General features: G+C 47.9%; 1 protein-coding gene across 2 annotated transcripts in view; it reads left to right on the top strand.

Moving 5' to 3' along the window:
• The window catches only part of LOC119930499 (high density lipoprotein binding protein), a 66,369-nt gene that overhangs the window by 6,663 nt on the left and 41,898 nt on the right, over window positions 1-17,808 (top strand). The window contains exons 1-5 of one of the 2 annotated variants that reach the window (XM_038748869.1): window positions 4,173-4,236; window positions 9,083-9,145; window positions 11,194-11,306; window positions 13,193-13,350; window positions 15,453-15,668. In XM_038748869.1, the coding sequence (XP_038604797.1) occupies window positions 11,231-11,306; window positions 13,193-13,350; window positions 15,453-15,668 (450 nt within the window). In that variant the 5' untranslated portion in view covers window positions 4,173-4,236; window positions 9,083-9,145; window positions 11,194-11,230. Of the gene's footprint in view, window positions 1-4,172; window positions 4,237-9,082; window positions 9,146-11,193; window positions 11,307-13,192; window positions 13,351-15,452; window positions 15,669-17,808 lie in introns of those variants that run through there. The other variant, XM_038748870.1, reaches the window with a different exon arrangement.

Raw genomic sequence — 17,808 nt, forward strand, 5'->3', positions numbered from 1 at the left:
ACAAACTGGCAACAGAGACGGTCCCTCCCCAACGACAGGCTCACAGTCTAGAAGGGGGAGACAGACAACAAAACAAGTAGACAGTCAATCAATCAATCGTATTTATTGAGCGCTTACTGTGTGCAGAGCACTGTACTAAGCGCTTGCCCATAGACAGGCACATAGGGGACACCGGCCGGCCCTATGTGGTACTGGGGCCGCGTCCAACCTGACCTCCTCGTGTCTTAGGAGAAGCAGCGTGGCTCAGTGGAAAGAGCCCGGGCTTTGGAGTCCGAGGTCATGGGTTCAAATCCCGGCTCTGCCAATTGTCAGCTGGGTGACTTTGGGCAAGTCACTTCTCTGGGCCTCAGTTACCTCACCTGGAAAACGGGCATTAAGGCTGTGAGTTCCCCTGTGGGTCAACCTGATCACCCTGTAACCTCCGCAGCGCTCAGAACAGTGCTTTGCACATAGTAAGCGCTTCACAAACACCATCATCATCATTATTCACTCCCCCAGGCTCCCCCTCCACCCAACTGGGGTTTGACTCCAGTACCAGGCCGGCCCTTCTCCCTCTCCATCTCTTCTCATTCCCTCATTCATTGTCGTATTTATTGAGCGCTTCCTGTGCGCAGAGCACTGGACTGAGCGCTTGGGAAGTACAAGTCGGCAACAGATACTTTCCCTGCCCAACGACGGGCTCACAGCCTAGAAGGTTTCCCCCCTACCTCCCACCTTATTTTCTCTAGTTCTTTTAAGAGCCCTGTGCCAGACGATCTGTTTTGGGTTTTTTCATGGCATTTGTTAGGCACTCACCACGGGCCAGGTGCTGTTCTAGGCAGTGGAGTGGACTGGAGACAATCAGGTTGGACCTAGTCCGTCTCCTTCACTCGCTCTCTCTTTCTCTCTGCCACCTCCTCCTCCCCCCCCCCTTACTTTCTACATTTTTTAGGAACACAGTTTTGAGATATTCTTTCGTGTGGTATTTAAGTGTTTACTATGTGCCAGGCACTGTCCTAAACGCTGGAGTAGATAGAAGATAATCAGGTTGGGCCTAGTTTCTCTCTCTCTCTCTCTCTCTCTCTCTCACACTCTCACACTCTCTCTCTCTCTCTCTCCCCCCCCCTCTCCCCCCCCTCCCCCTCCCCCCCTTCCCCCCTCCCTCTTCCCCCCCTCCATCTTTCTCCCTCCCTCTTTCCCCCCTCCCTCTTTCCCCCCTCCCTCTTTCCCCCCTCCCTCTTTTCCCCCCTCCCTCTTTTCCCCCCTCCCTCTTTTCCCCCCTCCCTCTTTTCCCCCCTCCCTCTTTTCCCCCCTCCCTCTTTTCCCCCCCTCCCTCTTTTCCCCCCCTCCCCCCCTCTTCCCCCCTCTTCCCCCCTCTTCCCCCCCCTTTCCCCCCTCCCTCTTTCCCCCCTCCCTCTTTCCCCCCTCCCTCTTTCCCCCCCTCCCTCTTTCCCCCCTCCCTCTTTCCCCCCTCCCTCTTTCCCCCCTCCCTCTTTCCCCCTCCCTCTTTCCCCCTCCCCCTTTCCTCCTCCCTCTTTTCCCCCCTCCCCTTTTCCCCCCCCCCTCTTTCCCCCTCTTTCCCCCCTCTTTCCCCCCTCTTTCCCCCCTCTTTCCCCCCTCTTTCCCCCCTCTTTCCCCCCTCTTCCCCCCTCTTCCCCCCCTCTTTCCCCCTCTTTCCCCCTCTTTCCCCCTCTTTCCCCCTCTTTCCCCCTCTTTCCCCCTCTTTCCCCCTCTTTTCCCCCCTCTTCCCCCCTCTTCCCCCCCTCTTCCCCCCTCTTCCCCCCTCTTCCCCCCTCTTCCCCCCTCTTCCCCCCTCTTCCCCCCTCTTTTCTCCCCTTCCCCCCCCTTTCCCCCTTCCCTCTCTCAATCAATCAGTCATATTTACTGAGCGCTTACTGTGTGCAGAGCACTGTACTAAGCACTTGGGGAGTCCAAGTTGGCAACATATAGAGACAGTCCCTACCCAACAGTGGGCTCACAGTCTAAAAAGGGGAGACAGAGAACAAAACCAAACATACTAACAGAAGGGTCCCTCCCTCCCTCCTCTTCCCCCCTCCTCCTCTCCCTCTTTCTCTCTGCCTCTTCCCCCTCCTTACTTTCTACAGTTTAAGAACACTGTTCAATATAGTCTTTCTTATAGTATTTAAGTGCTTACTATGTATGTGCCAACCACTGTTCTAAGCAGTGGAGTACATTCAAGATCATCAGGGTGGGCATAGTCCATCTCTCTTTCCCTCCCCTAACTTTCTAAATTTTTTTTTAAGAACACTTCGAGATACTCCCTTTCTGATATTTAAGTGCTTACTATGTGCCAGACACTGTCTTAGACACTGGAGTAGGTACAAGATAATCGGGTTGGACCCAGCCCGTGCCCCGTTCTTGTCTCCCATCTGCTTCAAGGAGGAAAACTTTTCCCAGGACAAGTTTTTAATACTTGATTTTCCTCGTTGTCATTGTTGTTACTCATATACCGGATAGTATATTCTTGTTGCTTTTTTAAAAATGAATATTATGAATCTGAAAAACCATTTTTATTTGGGGAAGGGGGGAGAATTAAGGGAGGTAAATCAGTTTGGGATTTGGATGATGACGTTGGCAGTCACCACACTGAGAGAGTAGCACAGAACACTGCCCTTTTCCCTCAGTCCCTTCCCAACCCTTGGAGCTGCCTTTAAATCAGTTGAAAATGTAAAAACACTCTGAACACATTTAAATAGGGACCACCTAAACTACAGCCTCGATCCCAGAGTGTTTTCTTTTTTTTAGTCACCGTAGGTCTCATTTTTTTTGGCGTCGAGATTATGCAAAAGAGTTCATCCGAAAGGATATTGTGAAATTTCGAGTACAGTCAGGAGTCGATATTCCTTGGTACTGCACAAAGTTCACTTTACTTCTGGGTTTGTTTGTTTTTTGGGTATAATTTCAGGAACTCTCTTTTAGGAACAGCAGTATAACTTGTAAAGTTGTGTAGGCACCGAGTTGGAGACCCCGACTAAAGAGGTTGGGATTTTCTGTGGGTGGGCACAGGGGAGGCGAAACCGATAAACCTCATTTTTAAAAAAAGTTCAGGCGCCTGGGTAAATGTTTGTAATGCAAATATTGGATCAACTGACCTATTTTTAATGCAAGTTGACTTGATAGGACAACCTTAATTGTGCCCACTTGTTTAAAGCCTAGGCCCGTGTTTCATGGTTTTCTGGCCATAGTTACGATTGCAAAGTTGAATCGTGAGACCAGCTCATTTTTCCATTTGTCTTATTGCAAGTAAAATAAGGCCCGTGTATAACAACTGAAGAACTTGGCAGAGTTGCTATAAATTTTTCATCTTTTTTTTTTTTTTAAATGATCTGGTGATCTCGGCACGAAGAACCTTCCCCTCTTTCAGTTCTGGCAAATGGTGGGGAAGAGAACTGTAGCTGAGGATAGGCTAATGCGGATGGTGGAATATTTATTTAATTTGGTTAGTATGTTTGGTTTTGTTCTCTGTCTCCCCCTTTTAGACTGTGAGCCCACTGTTGGGTAGGGACTGTCTCTATATGTTGCCAACTTGGACTTCCCAAGCGCTTAGTACAGTGCTTTGCACACAGTAAGGGCTCAATAAATACGATTGATTGATTGATTCGGTGCTTAGAACAGTGCTTGGCACATAGTAAGGGCTTAAATACCATCATTATTATTACTATAATAAATACGATTGATTGATTAATGAAGCCTTGCCTGGAAAGTGGAGATTTCATTTAACAGGATGGGCCTGCAGTATTTTCCAAACGGTGTGGAAAGCCCTCTCCCGAAGTTTCAAATTAGCGTCGGATGGGTGGGGCTTCGAGATCCGGTCATTGTAAAATACAAGGCCAAAAAAAAGAAAGAGTCTTAAACTATCTTAGATCGAAAAGGAGTATTTTGCTCTGCGTTAAGAATTTAGACCAAATGCTTTATGCTCTTCTTGAGTCGTCTTTCCCTCCCCGCCGCCTTTCTTTAAGTGTTATAAGTCAGCTCATTGAATAAAATCCTAGAAGCAGTGCTTTTTAATGAAGCGGTTCTGTAAGTAGTGTGAGTTTGGGAGGCGATCAAAACCTAGAAAAGTTTTTATTGGGGAAAGCAGGGGATTCTTAGTGGGGCGCTGGCCCTTTAAACAGCCACATCTTCTCCACGCCTCCAAAAGGAATGAATGGTCACTGGTAGAGCCAGTGCTGAGGTGGCATCTGTGAAACTTATCGTCTGCTCCCGTGGATGCCGACTAGAAGAGCTCCAGAGAGGGTGAGGATTTGATTAAATGAACGATAGAAATGACAGCGTTCACATTTTGTTTAAACTTGGGTTATGCTAACCCTGGTTGGCACCGACGGAGTGCAGATAAAGCTTTAAATCCCCGCGTGATCTATATAAATCGGAAAACGGTTCTCTCACGGTGGCCTACAAGCCTTCAGACGAACATTTAGGAGAACGTCGTCACTTGGTGGGGAAATTAGGATTGGCAAAAAAAAAAAAAGTAGCGTTTGCTTTGCAAGAAAGGTGGGGAGGGAACAGTTGTTCAGTCTTTCGGTCAAACAAGGCTCCCCTGTCTCTTATTTACCTATCCTAGATCACACAACTTAAAAATTTCTGGGTTTGGGGTGTAAACTTGCTAGGGGCAGGGAACGTGTCTACTAATTCTGCTACAGCGTACGCTCCCAAGCGCTTAGTCCGGTGCTCTGTACACAGTAAGCGCTCAATAAATACCACTGAAAGGGAGCCGAGTTCAGATCTTGAAAGCGATCGCTTGCCGTGACTTTCTGATCCGGGCCCACGTAGGGATCAGTATTGTGCCGTATTGGTGTGACAATTCCCTGGGGGTGGGATTGACGGTGGGTCCTGGCTGAAATCATTTCGCCGTTTGTCCTGTTCGCTGTATGTTTTCGCGTATCGAGGTTTAGTTTTTACTGGGCTGAAACCACTTAAAAGTTTCAGAAACGCCTTCTTGTTTTTAAGTAGACCACAAATAGAAGAGGATTTGTCCCAGCTGCTCGAAAACGTGGATTCTGTTGGAAAACCTGGTTGTGGCCCGACGTGCAGTCGGTAGTTTGTTCAGCCTTTGGGATTTCTGGACGTGGGTTTTTTTTTTAATGCTGATGTGGCTATCAAAATGGATTCTCTTGATTCCAGATTGGGGTTTCTGCCCCAGTGGCCGTGCATGCCTTTACAGACGCGTGTCGTCTAAAAATGTTGAAAAGGCGACACAGCCGGAATATCGGACCCAGGAAGAGCTCTCCGATTTTGTCGTGAGTCGGCGTGTCCGTAGTAGGCCGTCCGCGGGAACAGCGGTTCCCATCTCATTTGCCTAGGTTGCAGTGATGTGGCAGGGGAGACTGCCGAGCCGCTTGGGGATTCGGGGTACCTCCTCCTGTCTTCCGAAAGGAGGTCTCTTCTTGCACCTGGTGTGGTGAAACTAGCAGCTGGTTCCAAGGTTGCGTCCCCCCCCACCGTCAGGCATTAAATTAGGTCACGTTGTGCAGGGGCTTTATCTTTCCGCTCTGTTACCACGGGGCCACACCTGGAGGGAGAAGGCCCTCGCTAGCCAGAAATGGTGCTTTCTCATAGGGATGCCCTCAGCTAGCCAATCCAGGTAGGAGTTGGGTGACAGATCTCTTGGATCTAGGCTCTAAATAGGGATAAACCTATAGCCGTCTCTTGGATTGCCGTTACTAATAAGTCGTCATTCAAATACGGCCTTCGCCGTCCCCTCTTTCACGGGATCGCCGCAGGACTGTTGGCGCAGTTCATTCATTCAGTCGTGTTTATTGAGGGCTTACTGTGGGCAGAGCACTGGACTCTGAGAAGCAGCGTGGCTCGGTGGAAAGAGCCCAGGCTTTGGAGTCAGAGGTCGTGGGTTCAAATCCCGGCCCCGCCACTCGTCAGCTGGGTGACTGTGGGCAAGTCACTTCACTTCTCTGGGCCTCAGTTCCCTCATCTGTAAAATGAGGATGAAGACTGTGAGCCCCCCCGTGGGGCAACCTGATCACCTTGGAACCTCCCCAGCACTTAGAACAGTGCTTTGCACATAGTAAGCGCTTAATAAATGCTATAATTATTATTGGGAAGTACAAGTTGGCAACGTATGGAGACAGCCCCTACCCAACAACGGGCTCACAGTCTAGAAAGGGGAGACAGACAACAAAGCAGAACATGTGAACAAGTGTCAAGGCATCGTGGCTCAGTGGAAAGAGCCCGGGCTTTGGAGTCCGAGGTCATGGGTTCAAACTCCGGCTCCGCCAATTGTCAGCTGTGTGACTTTGGGCAAGTCACTTCACTTCTCTGGGCCTCAGTTACCTCATCTGGAAAATGGGGATTAAGAATGTGAGCCCCCCGTGGGACAACCTGATCACCTTGCCAACTCCCCAGCGCTTAGAACAGTGCTTTGCACATAGTAAGCGCTTAACAAATGCCATCATTATTATTATTATTAAGGCATCAGAATAAATAGAAGTAAAGCTAGATGGACATCATTAACAAAATAAAATGAATAGAATAGTAAATATGTACAAAGTAAAATAACTAGAGTAATAAATCTGTACAAACATATATACAGGTGCTGTGGGGAGGGGGAAGGAGGTAAGGAGGGGGAGAGGAAGGAGGGGGCTCAGTCTGGGAAGGCCTCCTGGAGGAGGTGAGCTCTCAGTAGGGCTTTGAAGGGAGGAAGAGAGCTAGCTTGGCGGATGTGCGGAGGGAGGGCATTTGGAAAGTTCCGAATCCTGGCGAATAAAAAGCCCATTTCCAAGACCAGATCGGCCCGGAAAGGCCTATTTGGTGGGAGTTAGAGGGTTTCGGGAATTATTTATTTACTCATCTCTTTATATTAATGCCCGTCTCCCCCTCTAGACTGTGAGCTCGTCGTTTTTCGGGGCAGTAGGGTGTGTTGTAGAGCACTCTCCCAAGCGCTTAGTACAGTGCTTTGCCCACAGTAAGCGCTCTGATACGATCGAATGAATGAGCGGATTATTCTGGGGCTCTTTGGAGTGGGAGGCCATTTCAGGTAGAAGGTCAACATGAAAGCAATACAGGACAGAGTGGGAGGACCTGAAGGGAGGGGCAAAGTGGAAGGAGGGAATGAAGGCAGAGGTGTGAGGGTAGTTAGTCTTCGTTGGGTATCGTTTGGCTGGTACGCTGCAGTCGTCTGCCAAAATAGATTGAGATGGGTGTGACCGACTAAGGAGGCCGTCTCAGTTGGAATTCTTCTTGGTCCCATTGTCTGTCTGACCAGAGCTGGGTGACTAGAAACCCGTAGAGCGAGGCACGTTAGTAGCACTGGGGTACTCTAGTCCTGGAAATGGTTTTTTCCTTGCCAACCTCTTTCTTTAACTAGTACTACTGAGCCCTCGCATCTTGTACAAAGAGCCCGGGCTTCAGGGACAGAGGACGGAGGGTCTGATCCCGGCTCCGCCGCTTATCAGCCGTGTAACCTTGGCCAAACGGCATGAGAAGCAGCGTGGCTCAGTAATAATAATAATAATAATTGGCATTTATTAAGCGCTTGCTATGTGCAAAGCACTGTTCTAAGCGCTGGGGAGGATACAGGGTGATCAGGTTGTCCCAGTTGTCAGTAGAAAGAGCCCGGGCTTTGGAGTCAGAGGTCATAGGTTCAGATCCCCGCCCTGCCAATTGTCAGCTGTGCGACTTTGGGCAAATTACTTCTCTGTGCCTCAGTTACCTCATCTGTAAAATGGGGATTAAGACTGAGCCCCCTGAGGGACAACCTGATTGCCTTGTAACCTCCCCAGCGCTCAGAACAGTGCTCTGCACATAGTAAGCGCTTAATAAATGCCATCATTATTATTATTAAGTTGCCATCATCATTATTATTATTATTCAGTTCTCTGGGCCTCAGTTCCCTCATCTGGGAGACTGGGAGCCCCATGTGGAGCAACCTGATTGCCTTGTATCTGCCCCACATGGGGCTCCCAGTCTTCATCCCCCTTTTACAGATGAGGGAACTGAGGCCCAGAGAACTGAATAATAATAATAATAATGATGATGCCAAGCACATAGTAACCTGATTGCCTTGTATCTACTATGTGCTTGGCACATAGTAAGCGCTTAACAAATACCATCATTATTATTATTTTGGGGGGGAAAAAGAAGTATGTGATAGAGGTGGGTCACTTCAGTACAGTGCCCTGCACACGGTGAGCGCTCAATAAATACGACTGACACTCCTAGTTGTTCTGCGTAAAGGGGAGAGAGGGTGGGTGAAGAGCCGTATTTCTGTCGAACACATCTCTTCTGGGTGTGCTGTGGGGACACCCGAAGAAGGCCGTGACACCCACCGGTGGCACGGGGGGCCTGAGCCACGCCGGCTATCCTGCTCCTCGCGTCGAAGTGCTTAGCTGTTCTCGGAGAAAAGGATTAGGACTTAGCTAGCCAGATTGCCTTTCCGCTACCAACTCTGGTTACCTTCTGTCTGCTTCCCCTTTGGGATCAGGTTTAGCCTGCCGATATCTCTGGGGTAGGGCATCGGAGCTGACGGTGTCACTCGGCTATCCCGTTAGGAGTCAGAGCCAACTGATGACTTAAATCGAGCGGTGTGCCCTAAAGTTTCCAATGTAATCGCCGCCTCCTGGAAAATGCCACTCGGATTAAAAATTACAGCCGTCTAGATGTGCGAGTGAGTGTGTGTCAGGCTTTCCCGAGCTACGTTCTGCTCTTCGGAGTGAAAACCCGCCGGCCAGACTGAAATCGAGTGGTGTTCGTTTCCTCTAACGAGACGGTTTGCTTTCGATGCTGTTCCCCGAGATCCTGCAGTCTCAAATTCAGACCCGACATCTGCTATTAATCTCCTCTACCGTAGCTTCGTGGGGCCTGCCGCTTTGCCTCCGAGATGGAGGCTGGAGGAGCGTCCCATTAAATTACGTTCGGTTAGCTGCTGGTCGTAGACTAGAGAACAGGTAATGGAGACAGTGAAGAAATAATTAGGTTGCCCAAGCCATCTGGCCTCTGCTGGGGGTAAGAGAGAGGGAATAAGACGCTGTTTTTTTTTTTTAATCTTGCTGGTGATCCTCGAGAAGATGTTCAGTTCTGAACTTTTTTCCTGTTGTGTCTCCCCTTTCCCCTCCTACCACCAACCAAGCAGAAGCTGGCAGGCTGACAACAGGCAGATACAGGACGGACTTTCTGGCTACTGACCATTTAGCTGGTAAGTGAGTGAGTGTGTGTGTTTGGCGGGGGGGAGTGGCATGTGCATGCGTACCCGCCGTATAAACCTCCTGTCCCTGAAGATCCATTTTCCCAAATAAAAAGTATTTTGCCCTGTGCAGGCCTCCTTACCTCTCATACCTCTCACTTAACTCTCCTCCCCACCTTCCAATTTGTGGAGTTCATCGGAGAAACTACTGTTGGTCATTTCATGCTCCAGTCTGGGTAGTTATATTCTAGGTGCCTTCTCCCTGTTTAGGGGGAACCCTGGAATTCTGTTTATTTTCAACTCCTTACGTTTAGTTGGTGAGTATTCTGACTTGCTGAATTCAAAGTTTGAGGAAACTGGCTGGTGTGTCCTTGCGGTAGTGAATTCCGTTAGGTACTTTTGAGTATAGCCAAGTTTTATTCCACCCTCCTCCCCACAGCACTTATGTATATATCCATTCTTTATATATATTAAGGTCTTCCCCTCATTGGGAGCAAGGAATGTCTACCAACTCTGTTGAATTGTACTCTCCCCAGCCTTAGGAAAGTGCTCTGCACTTAATGAATGCCATTAACCGATTGAAACCTGGGCTGTCTTTAATCAAGGCTTCATTAAAGGTAAAGAGGGGTTTTTAAACGTAATCTCCGAGCCACCTGCAAAACTTTTCTCTGATTTACCAGGGTATCCTTGTGATTATTGCCACAGCTCACCAAATGAAAAGACACTCAAGATACCCAATAGTGCTCATGGAGGGTTGGTTTAGCTCACCCAACAATCAGATTAACTGCCCCTCCGTGTGTTCCTTCTCCTGTTTATCTCTGAAATGATAGCAATGGTAATAGCAAGTAATCACTTACCGTGTCCCAAACACTGTACTAAGCTCTGTGGTAGATACCGTAATCAAGTCAGACACCGTTGCTGGGTCTCATGGGCCTCACAGTCTAAAGGTGAAGTGGAATTGGTATTTTATTTCCATTTTATGGATGAGGGAATTGAGGCACGGAGAAGTTCAGTAACTTAGCCAAGGTGTCACATCAGGCAAGTGGCAGGGCCGGGATTATAATTTGGGTCCGGTAACTCCCAGTCCTGTGCTCTTTCTGCTAGGTCATGGTGCTTCTTGGATTTTTAATTCAGTATCCTCCAGTGGTATATGCACGCACTCTCGCTCTCTCCTTTTGAAAAATCTCTTAAGTGTCACAAACTACCGAAAATGCCATCTTGCCGGTTTTTTCGTAGGGAAACTTTACAAAGCCATCACTTCCTTGAGGGTTCCAATTCATTTCAGCATACATGGGAACTTGCGAGTACAGCTCTCGACAGATTGTCGTAACCCTATATCTAAACAGTGGCTGCCGTTCAGTAAGAATCAGTAAACATAATTTTGCTGGGGCTGGGAGTAAGATATAGAAAAATAAAATGGAGCACTTTGTGCAGCCTGGCTCATGGTACCCATTTCCAAGAAGGGCAGACACTTGAAAATATTATCATTTTTAAAAAAAATCCTACCCAGAGTACATTAACAATGCTGAATGACTGAAGGGTGTAAATGTGTCTGGCTTCTTCCAGGGCTTTAATAATAAAAAAAGGTGTCAGATCCTTTGTCTTAGTCTGGCACCGAGGGTACGTTTCTTTCCATCCACTGAAAATTCTCAGGTGTGCTCTTTCATAAATTAAATTCTGCTCTTATCAATTGTAAAGTCCTATCTGTGTTATTTAGGTACTATCTAGGTTGGGCAGCATCCAGGCCTTCATATAGCTTTTTTTTTTCCCCCTTCCCTCTGTTTTTCCACTTTTTAATTATTGCATTCTTCATGAACACGTTCTCCAGGGATTCAGCAGAGGAATTAAAAGATGAAACTCGAGCAACTCACTTTTGTAAATACACTGATGAGAGGAGGAGGTTGAGGCTTCGAAATCAACTCCCCAGATAACCCAGAACCTCACTTTAATTGCTCCCCGTGGCTGCCATTCCCCTGGAAAAATGAGTGTTCACTTAAGCTGGCAGAGGATCCGTTCTCGATCTGGTATTAATTTGGGTTTTTTCTCCTCCTTCCCCTCAGTGGCATACCCGGATTGTGTGTAGGTGGGAAATCGACAATGAGCTCCGTTGCAGTTCTGACCCAGGAGAGCTTTGCTGAGCACCGCAGCGGACTAGCTCAGCAGCAAGTGAAAGGTAATATCTACTCGGTTGCGTTCTAATTGATTCTGAGCTGCTGTCGGCCGCATCCTTGGCTTATCCCTCAGACTTCTGTCAGGGACTGCCAGTATTTGCTCCACCAAGCTCCTCCCTGATGCATCCGAAAGATGAGCATTACCCGGACTGCAAAACAGCCCTGGTGGTGATTTTCAACAGCGTGATGTGTTTTCGGGAATATAGAAGCGAAGGCTGCTAGATGGAGAGCTGTCCGTGTGCTCGGCACCATTTTGTCAGCGGATAATGGCCTGAAAAGAATTCAGTTTCTCCCAGGATTCAAGCACAAGGAATGGCCTAGGACGGGGAAGCAGAATATACTGGCGCTGCGGTCACTGAGTACACACCCAGTTACGCTGCTCCCCAATTTCCACCCACCCGGATTTCTTTCCTTAATCAATCAATCGTATTTATTGAGTGCTTACTGTGTGCAGGGCACTGTACTAAGCACTTGGGAAGTACAAGTCGGCAACACATAGAGACAGTCCCTACCCAACAGCGGGCTCACAGTCTAGAAGGGGGAGACAGAGAACATAACCAAACATACTAACAAAATAAAATAAATAGAATAGATATGTACAAGTAAGATAAATAGAGTAATAAATATGTACAAACATGCATATATATATACAGGTAAACCATCACGATACTTTCTCACGCATGCCCCTACGTTGATTAAGTTGTCCTCGGTGTCGGAAGAAGACACCGGCGCAGTTCATCCCTGACCGCGTGTGTAGCTGGAAAGGCCGACACACGGTGCTGGCCGCGTTGTGCACACCAAGTTGTCCCTTGCTGTGCTGCCGTGTTTAATGTCGGCAGCGCCCGACACTGTTCTCTCTTTTGCGTCCTTGTCTCTCGTTCCTTAAGGGCCCTTGACTTGAAGAGAGCCACTTCTTTATTCTTAGAAGGCCTGGCTGGTTTCTCTTCAGCCATCAGCTTGTAGTTTTCAGTGTCCAGAAGACATTTCCTCTGCCTTCCTTACTTCTAGTTTCCCATTTTGAGCCATCCGTAAAGAAGTTGTTTGGATATCTTGCTGTCACTCGTCCTCTTCACACATCCCATAGGAGAGCCCAGCTTCAGTGCTGGGAGACCGAGGGTGTTCCAGAACTTCATGATGGCGATTTCATCTGCCCTTTGATATTGAGAATGGCACGGAAATGATGTTGGTGGAACAATTGGAGGATCAGGAGGGGATTCCGGTTTGGGGTCTCACCAGGCTTCACTGCTGTAGAGAAGGCGGGGCAACACTACAGCCCTGCAGACTTTTAGTTTGGTCTTAAACCTTATGACCACTCTGCTGCCAGACCGTCTGACAGTCTCCCAAAAGATTTGCTACCCTTTATGATTGGGGTTTTCCACCTTCCTTGTCTGTCTTTTGCATCATTTGTGGCTCCACTCTGTGTCTCTGCTCTGTGACCTTGGGCAAGTCACTTTAACTTCTCTGTGCCTCAGTGACCTCATCTGTAAAATGGGGATTAAGATTGTGAGCCTCACATGGGGCAGGGACTGGATCCAACCCAATTTGCTCATGACCACCCCAGCGCTTAGAACAGTGCCTAGCATCTAATAAGTGTCTAACAAATTGTCGTTGTTGTTATTATTATTATTAGTCTGTGCTGCCTAGGAAAGCACAACTGTCACGCCATTATGAATTTTTAGATGTGTATATGGCTTTCCTGGTGCAGGCTGATATATCACCTTAGTTTTCTTCAGGCTTGTCAGCCTGTTGTATTCAGTCGTTTTGAGTGCTCATTGTGCGCAAAGCACTGTACTGAGCGCCTAGGTGACTCATTGAAGTGGTTTACAATCCCCTCGACTATGCAAAACGGTCAGGGTCGTTGATGCGGGTTTCTCTTCGCCCATTCTAGTTGCTGCTTTAAATTCCGAAGAAGACAATGATCCTCCGACCTACAAGGATGCCTTCCCCCCACTCCCTGAAAAAGCTGCTTGTTTGGAAGCTTCCCAGGAACCTGCTGGTGCTTGGAGCAACAAAATCCGACCAATTAAGGCCTCAGTCATCACTCAGGTAGGACACATTTCTCCCTCTTTGCTCATTTTCTCTCCCAGGAGAAAGGCTAAAGTACTCCTAAGGTCTCACAAAAGGCACGTACAGCTGGGACTTCCTTCCTAGGACCTAGGGGGTAGTCCTAGTGAGCGTTGAACAGATACTACAGTTGTTGTTCCAGTCACGAGTGAGTGTGAGACTAGACTTTAAGCTCAGGCAGGGAGCCACTCTTAGGTTGTGCTCTTCCAAGTGCATAGCACAGTGCCCTGCATTCAGTAAATATGATCGATAGAGTTGGGGGATGCATGATATCTGAACGGACTAGACCAAGGAAAGTTAAGAAGGACCCTCATTTTTTCCCCTTCAACTCCTCCTAACTTTTTCCATCAGTCAACAACACCCCCTTCTGTCCCATACCACTCAGTAAATATGATCGATAGAGTCGGGGGGATGCATGATATCTGAACAGACTAGACCAAGGAAAGTTAAGAAGGGCCCTCATTTTTTCCCCTTAAACTCCTCCTAACTTTTTCCATCAGTCAACAACACCCCCGTCTGTCCCATACCACAGGCCCACGACCTTAATATCATTTTTGACTCTTTCGCTGTCTTACAGCTCTCACCTAGTCTTTGGCCGAGTCCTGTTGGCGTTTCCGGCCCTATATCTCCTGAATTAGCCCTTCGTTTGTACCCAAACAGCCACTGTCCTGGTACAAGCAGTGCTCTGACCCTGTCTGGGCATTAGAAGCAGCGTGGATCAGTGGAAAGAGCCCGGGCTTTGGAGTCAGAGGTTATGGGTTCAAATCCCGGCTCCGCCACGTGTCAGCTGTGTGACTTTGGGCAAGTCACTTAACTTCTCTGTGCCTCAGTTAGCCCATCTGTAAAATGGGGGTTAGGACTGTGAGCCCCCCCGTGGGACAACCTGATAACCTTGTAACCTCCCCGGCGCTTAGAACAGTGCTTTGCACATAGTAAGCGCTTAATAAATGTCGTCGTCGTCATCATCATCAGCCTCTTCACTGGTTTTCCAGCCTCTTCTCCCTATTCCTCCGGTCTGTGCTCCATGCTGCTGCACGGATAATCTTCCTGAAGCATCGCTCAGCCTGCACCTTTCCTCCAAACCCTCCACTGGCTCCTTGCATCTCTCTCCCCATCAAGCAAAGCCCCTCACAGTCAGATTCAGGGCTCTCCACAATCTTACCCCATCTTCCCTCTCTGGTTTCTTCACCTGCTGTTCCCAAACCCACTGGCCTTCGCTCTTCCCAAGCCAAACTGCTAGCTTGAACCTCGTTCTCGACTTTTCCGCCTCAGTCCTCTCATTACTACTGTTCCCCTGGTTGGTTCCTCCCCACCTCAGACAGACCCCCTGCTCTCCCCACATTCAAGCCCCACCTCCTCCAAAAAGCTGTTCCCGATCAATTTCTCGGCATCCTGAGCCACAGCATCCTTTCAGCTGTCTCTACTACTTACGAATGTGTTTGCACCCTCCTTAGCTACCACCTGTACTTGCGTGCTCAGTGTATTCTGAGAGTGCTGTAAATGGTCCATTTGCCTCTCCTGTTAGTGGGCAAGCTCCTTGTGGGCAGGGACGTGTTAATTTGACACCCGGAACTTCCTAGGCAGCCGTACGTCAAGAGAATGAGTGCTGCTGCTATTACTATTTCCTTCTTTCAGTCCACTGACATACTGGGCACTTGCATATATTTGTACAGATTTATTACTCTGTTTTACTTGTACATATTTACTATTCCATTTATTTTGTTAATGATGTGCATGTAGCTTTAATTCTGTTTGTTCCGACGGTTTTGACACCCGTCTACATGTTTTGTTTTGTCGTCTGTCTCCCCCTTCTAGACTGTGAGCCCGTTGTTGGGTAGGGACCATCTCTACATGTTGCCAACTTGTACTTCCCAAGCGCTTAGTACAGTGCTCTGCACACAGTAAGCGCTCAATAAATACGATTGAATGACTGAATGGGCGAATTACTTGATGGGCATGTAGAAGCTTAATCCTGGAGCTGAGGAAATTTGAGAACTGGCCCTGGAAGATTTGATTTGTGATACAAGGTACCCCATACATCAGTCCCTCTTGTTTCTCTTGATATGCTCTTGTCCGCTGTGCAGGTGTTCCACGTCCCCCTGGAAGAAAGAAAGTACAAGGACATGAACCAGTTTGGGGAAGGTGAACAAGCCAAGATTTGCCTGGAGATCATGCAGAGAACCGGTGCCCACCTGGAGTTGTCTCTTGCCAAGGATCAAGGCCTTTCCATCATGGTCTCCGGCAAACTGGAAGCAGTCATGAAGGCTCGGAAGGACATTGTCGCTCGGCTGCAGACGCAAGTGAGTTGGGGAATTCTCCTCGCTGGCAGGCCGCTTGAGGATGTTCTCTATTCCTCTTTGGTTTCCTTTGGTGTGTTTACTGATTGTCATTGGAAATCGTATGAAGTTGGGAAGCAGAGAAGCCACATGGCCTAGTGGCTAAAGCCAAAGTCATAGGACCTGGGGCAAATCCCAGCTCTATCACTTGTCTGCTCCGTGACCTTAGGCAAGTTGCTTCAGTTACCTCCTCTGTAAAAATAGGGATTAAGGGTTTGTACATATTTATTACTCTATTTATTTATTTATTTTACTTGTACATATCTATTCGATTTTATTTTGTTAGTTTGTTCTCTGTCTCCCACTTTTAGACTGTGAACCCACTGTTGGGTAGGGACTGTCTCTATATGTTGCCAACTTGTACTTCCCAAGCGCATAGTACAGTGCTCTGCACACAGTAAGCGCTCAATAAATACGATTGATTGATTGATTAAGATGGTGAGCCCCATGTGGGACAGGGACTGTGTCCAATCTGATTAGGTTGTATCTACCCCAGCGCTTAGAACAGCCCCTGACACATTCTAAGCACTTAACAAATATTATCATTATTATTATTACAGGGCTCAGCCCATAGTGATCATTTAACAAGTACCAGAAAAGAAATCGAGGTTTTTAATGTGTACGTTTTTACCAAGTACACTTGATCGTTGGTGGGAATTAGGGGATAGAGGATATAGGAACCCAGAACCCCTGGGTTGTAATCCTAGCTCCACCGTTTGCCTTCTGCGAGATCTTGGGGCAAGGTTGTGGGTTGTGTTTTTTTTTAAATGGCATTTATTTAAATGCTTACTATGTGCCAGGCACTGTATTAAGTGCTGGGGTAGATACAGGATAATTGGGTTGGATTTTGTCCCACATAGGGTTCACAGTCTTAATCTCGATTTTACACGTGGGGAAATTGAGGCCCAGAGAAGTTAAGTGACTTGCCCTAGGTCACGTAGTCAAGTGGGAGAGCCTGGTTTAGAACCCAGGTCCTTTTCACTGCCAGACCTCTGCTCTTTCTATTAGACCAGAGATGCTTCCCTAAATCAATCAATCAATCAATCAATCGTAGTTATAAATCACTTCAGTGCCTCCTCATCTGTAAAGTAGGAATTGAATTCCATATTCTCTCTCCCTCTTGGAATATAGGCTCCTGTATTGGGCAGGGACTATGCCCATCCTGATCACCTCGCATGATGATGATGGTATTTGTTAAGCGCTTACTATGTGCAAAGCACTGTTCTAAACGCTGAGGAGTTTACAAGGTGATCAGGTTGTCCCACGGGGGGCTCACAGTTTTAATCCCCATTTTCCAGATGAGGTAACTGAGGCACAGAGAAGTGAAGTGACTTGCCCAAAGTCACACAGCTGACAGTTGGCGGAGCCGGGATTTGAACCCATGACCTCTGACTTCAAAGCCCGGGCTCTTTCCACTGAGCCACGCTGCTGCTCGCATCCACTCCAGCCCTTAGCGTATAGTAAGCACTTTAATAAATCCCATTAACAAAATAGGAAGACTGGTGAGAATGTTTGGTCTTTCTAAGGTGCCGAAACAAATGGTCATACAGTTAATTTTTCCAAGATGAGCTTCCTTTTGCAAATGGCTTAAGTCTGTTACGTTCACTCAAAATTCTTACCTGGCCGTTGTCGAAGCTTGGAGCGGTGTGTGTGCAAGACGGCAACTGTCATTCTTCATTTCTGGTGTTGCTGAGGCAGTTTGGTCAGATGTTGAAAGTGTGGGCTCCTTGAAGACTGGGAACTTGTCTTGCTTTTGTGGTTCTCTCCCAAGCCTTGCCCTCAAGTGCTCAGTAAATACCACGTCTTGATTGAAACGTACCTTCCGGTTCAGAGTCCACAAGCTCTAATGCCCAGGTTCCTCTTGCCTGCCACGAGTCCTGGCTGTGAGGAGAACGGTGACTTTGTCACCTTGCCAGCAGATTATAGATGGTGAGTGTTGTGCTGAAGAGCAAGAGCCCTCAATTTGACACCCCAGAATCCTGTAACTGATTAGCAGGAACTTCCTTCACATTCATTCGGTCGTATTTATTGAGCACTTACCGTGTGCAGAGCACTGTACTAAGCGCTTGGGAAGTACAAACTGGCAACATATAGAGAAGGTCCC

This window comes from Tachyglossus aculeatus, chromosome 7, assembly GCF_015852505.1.
Source record: "Tachyglossus aculeatus isolate mTacAcu1 chromosome 7, mTacAcu1.pri, whole genome shotgun sequence".
NCBI lineage: Eukaryota > Metazoa > Chordata > Mammalia > Monotremata > Tachyglossidae > Tachyglossus > Tachyglossus aculeatus.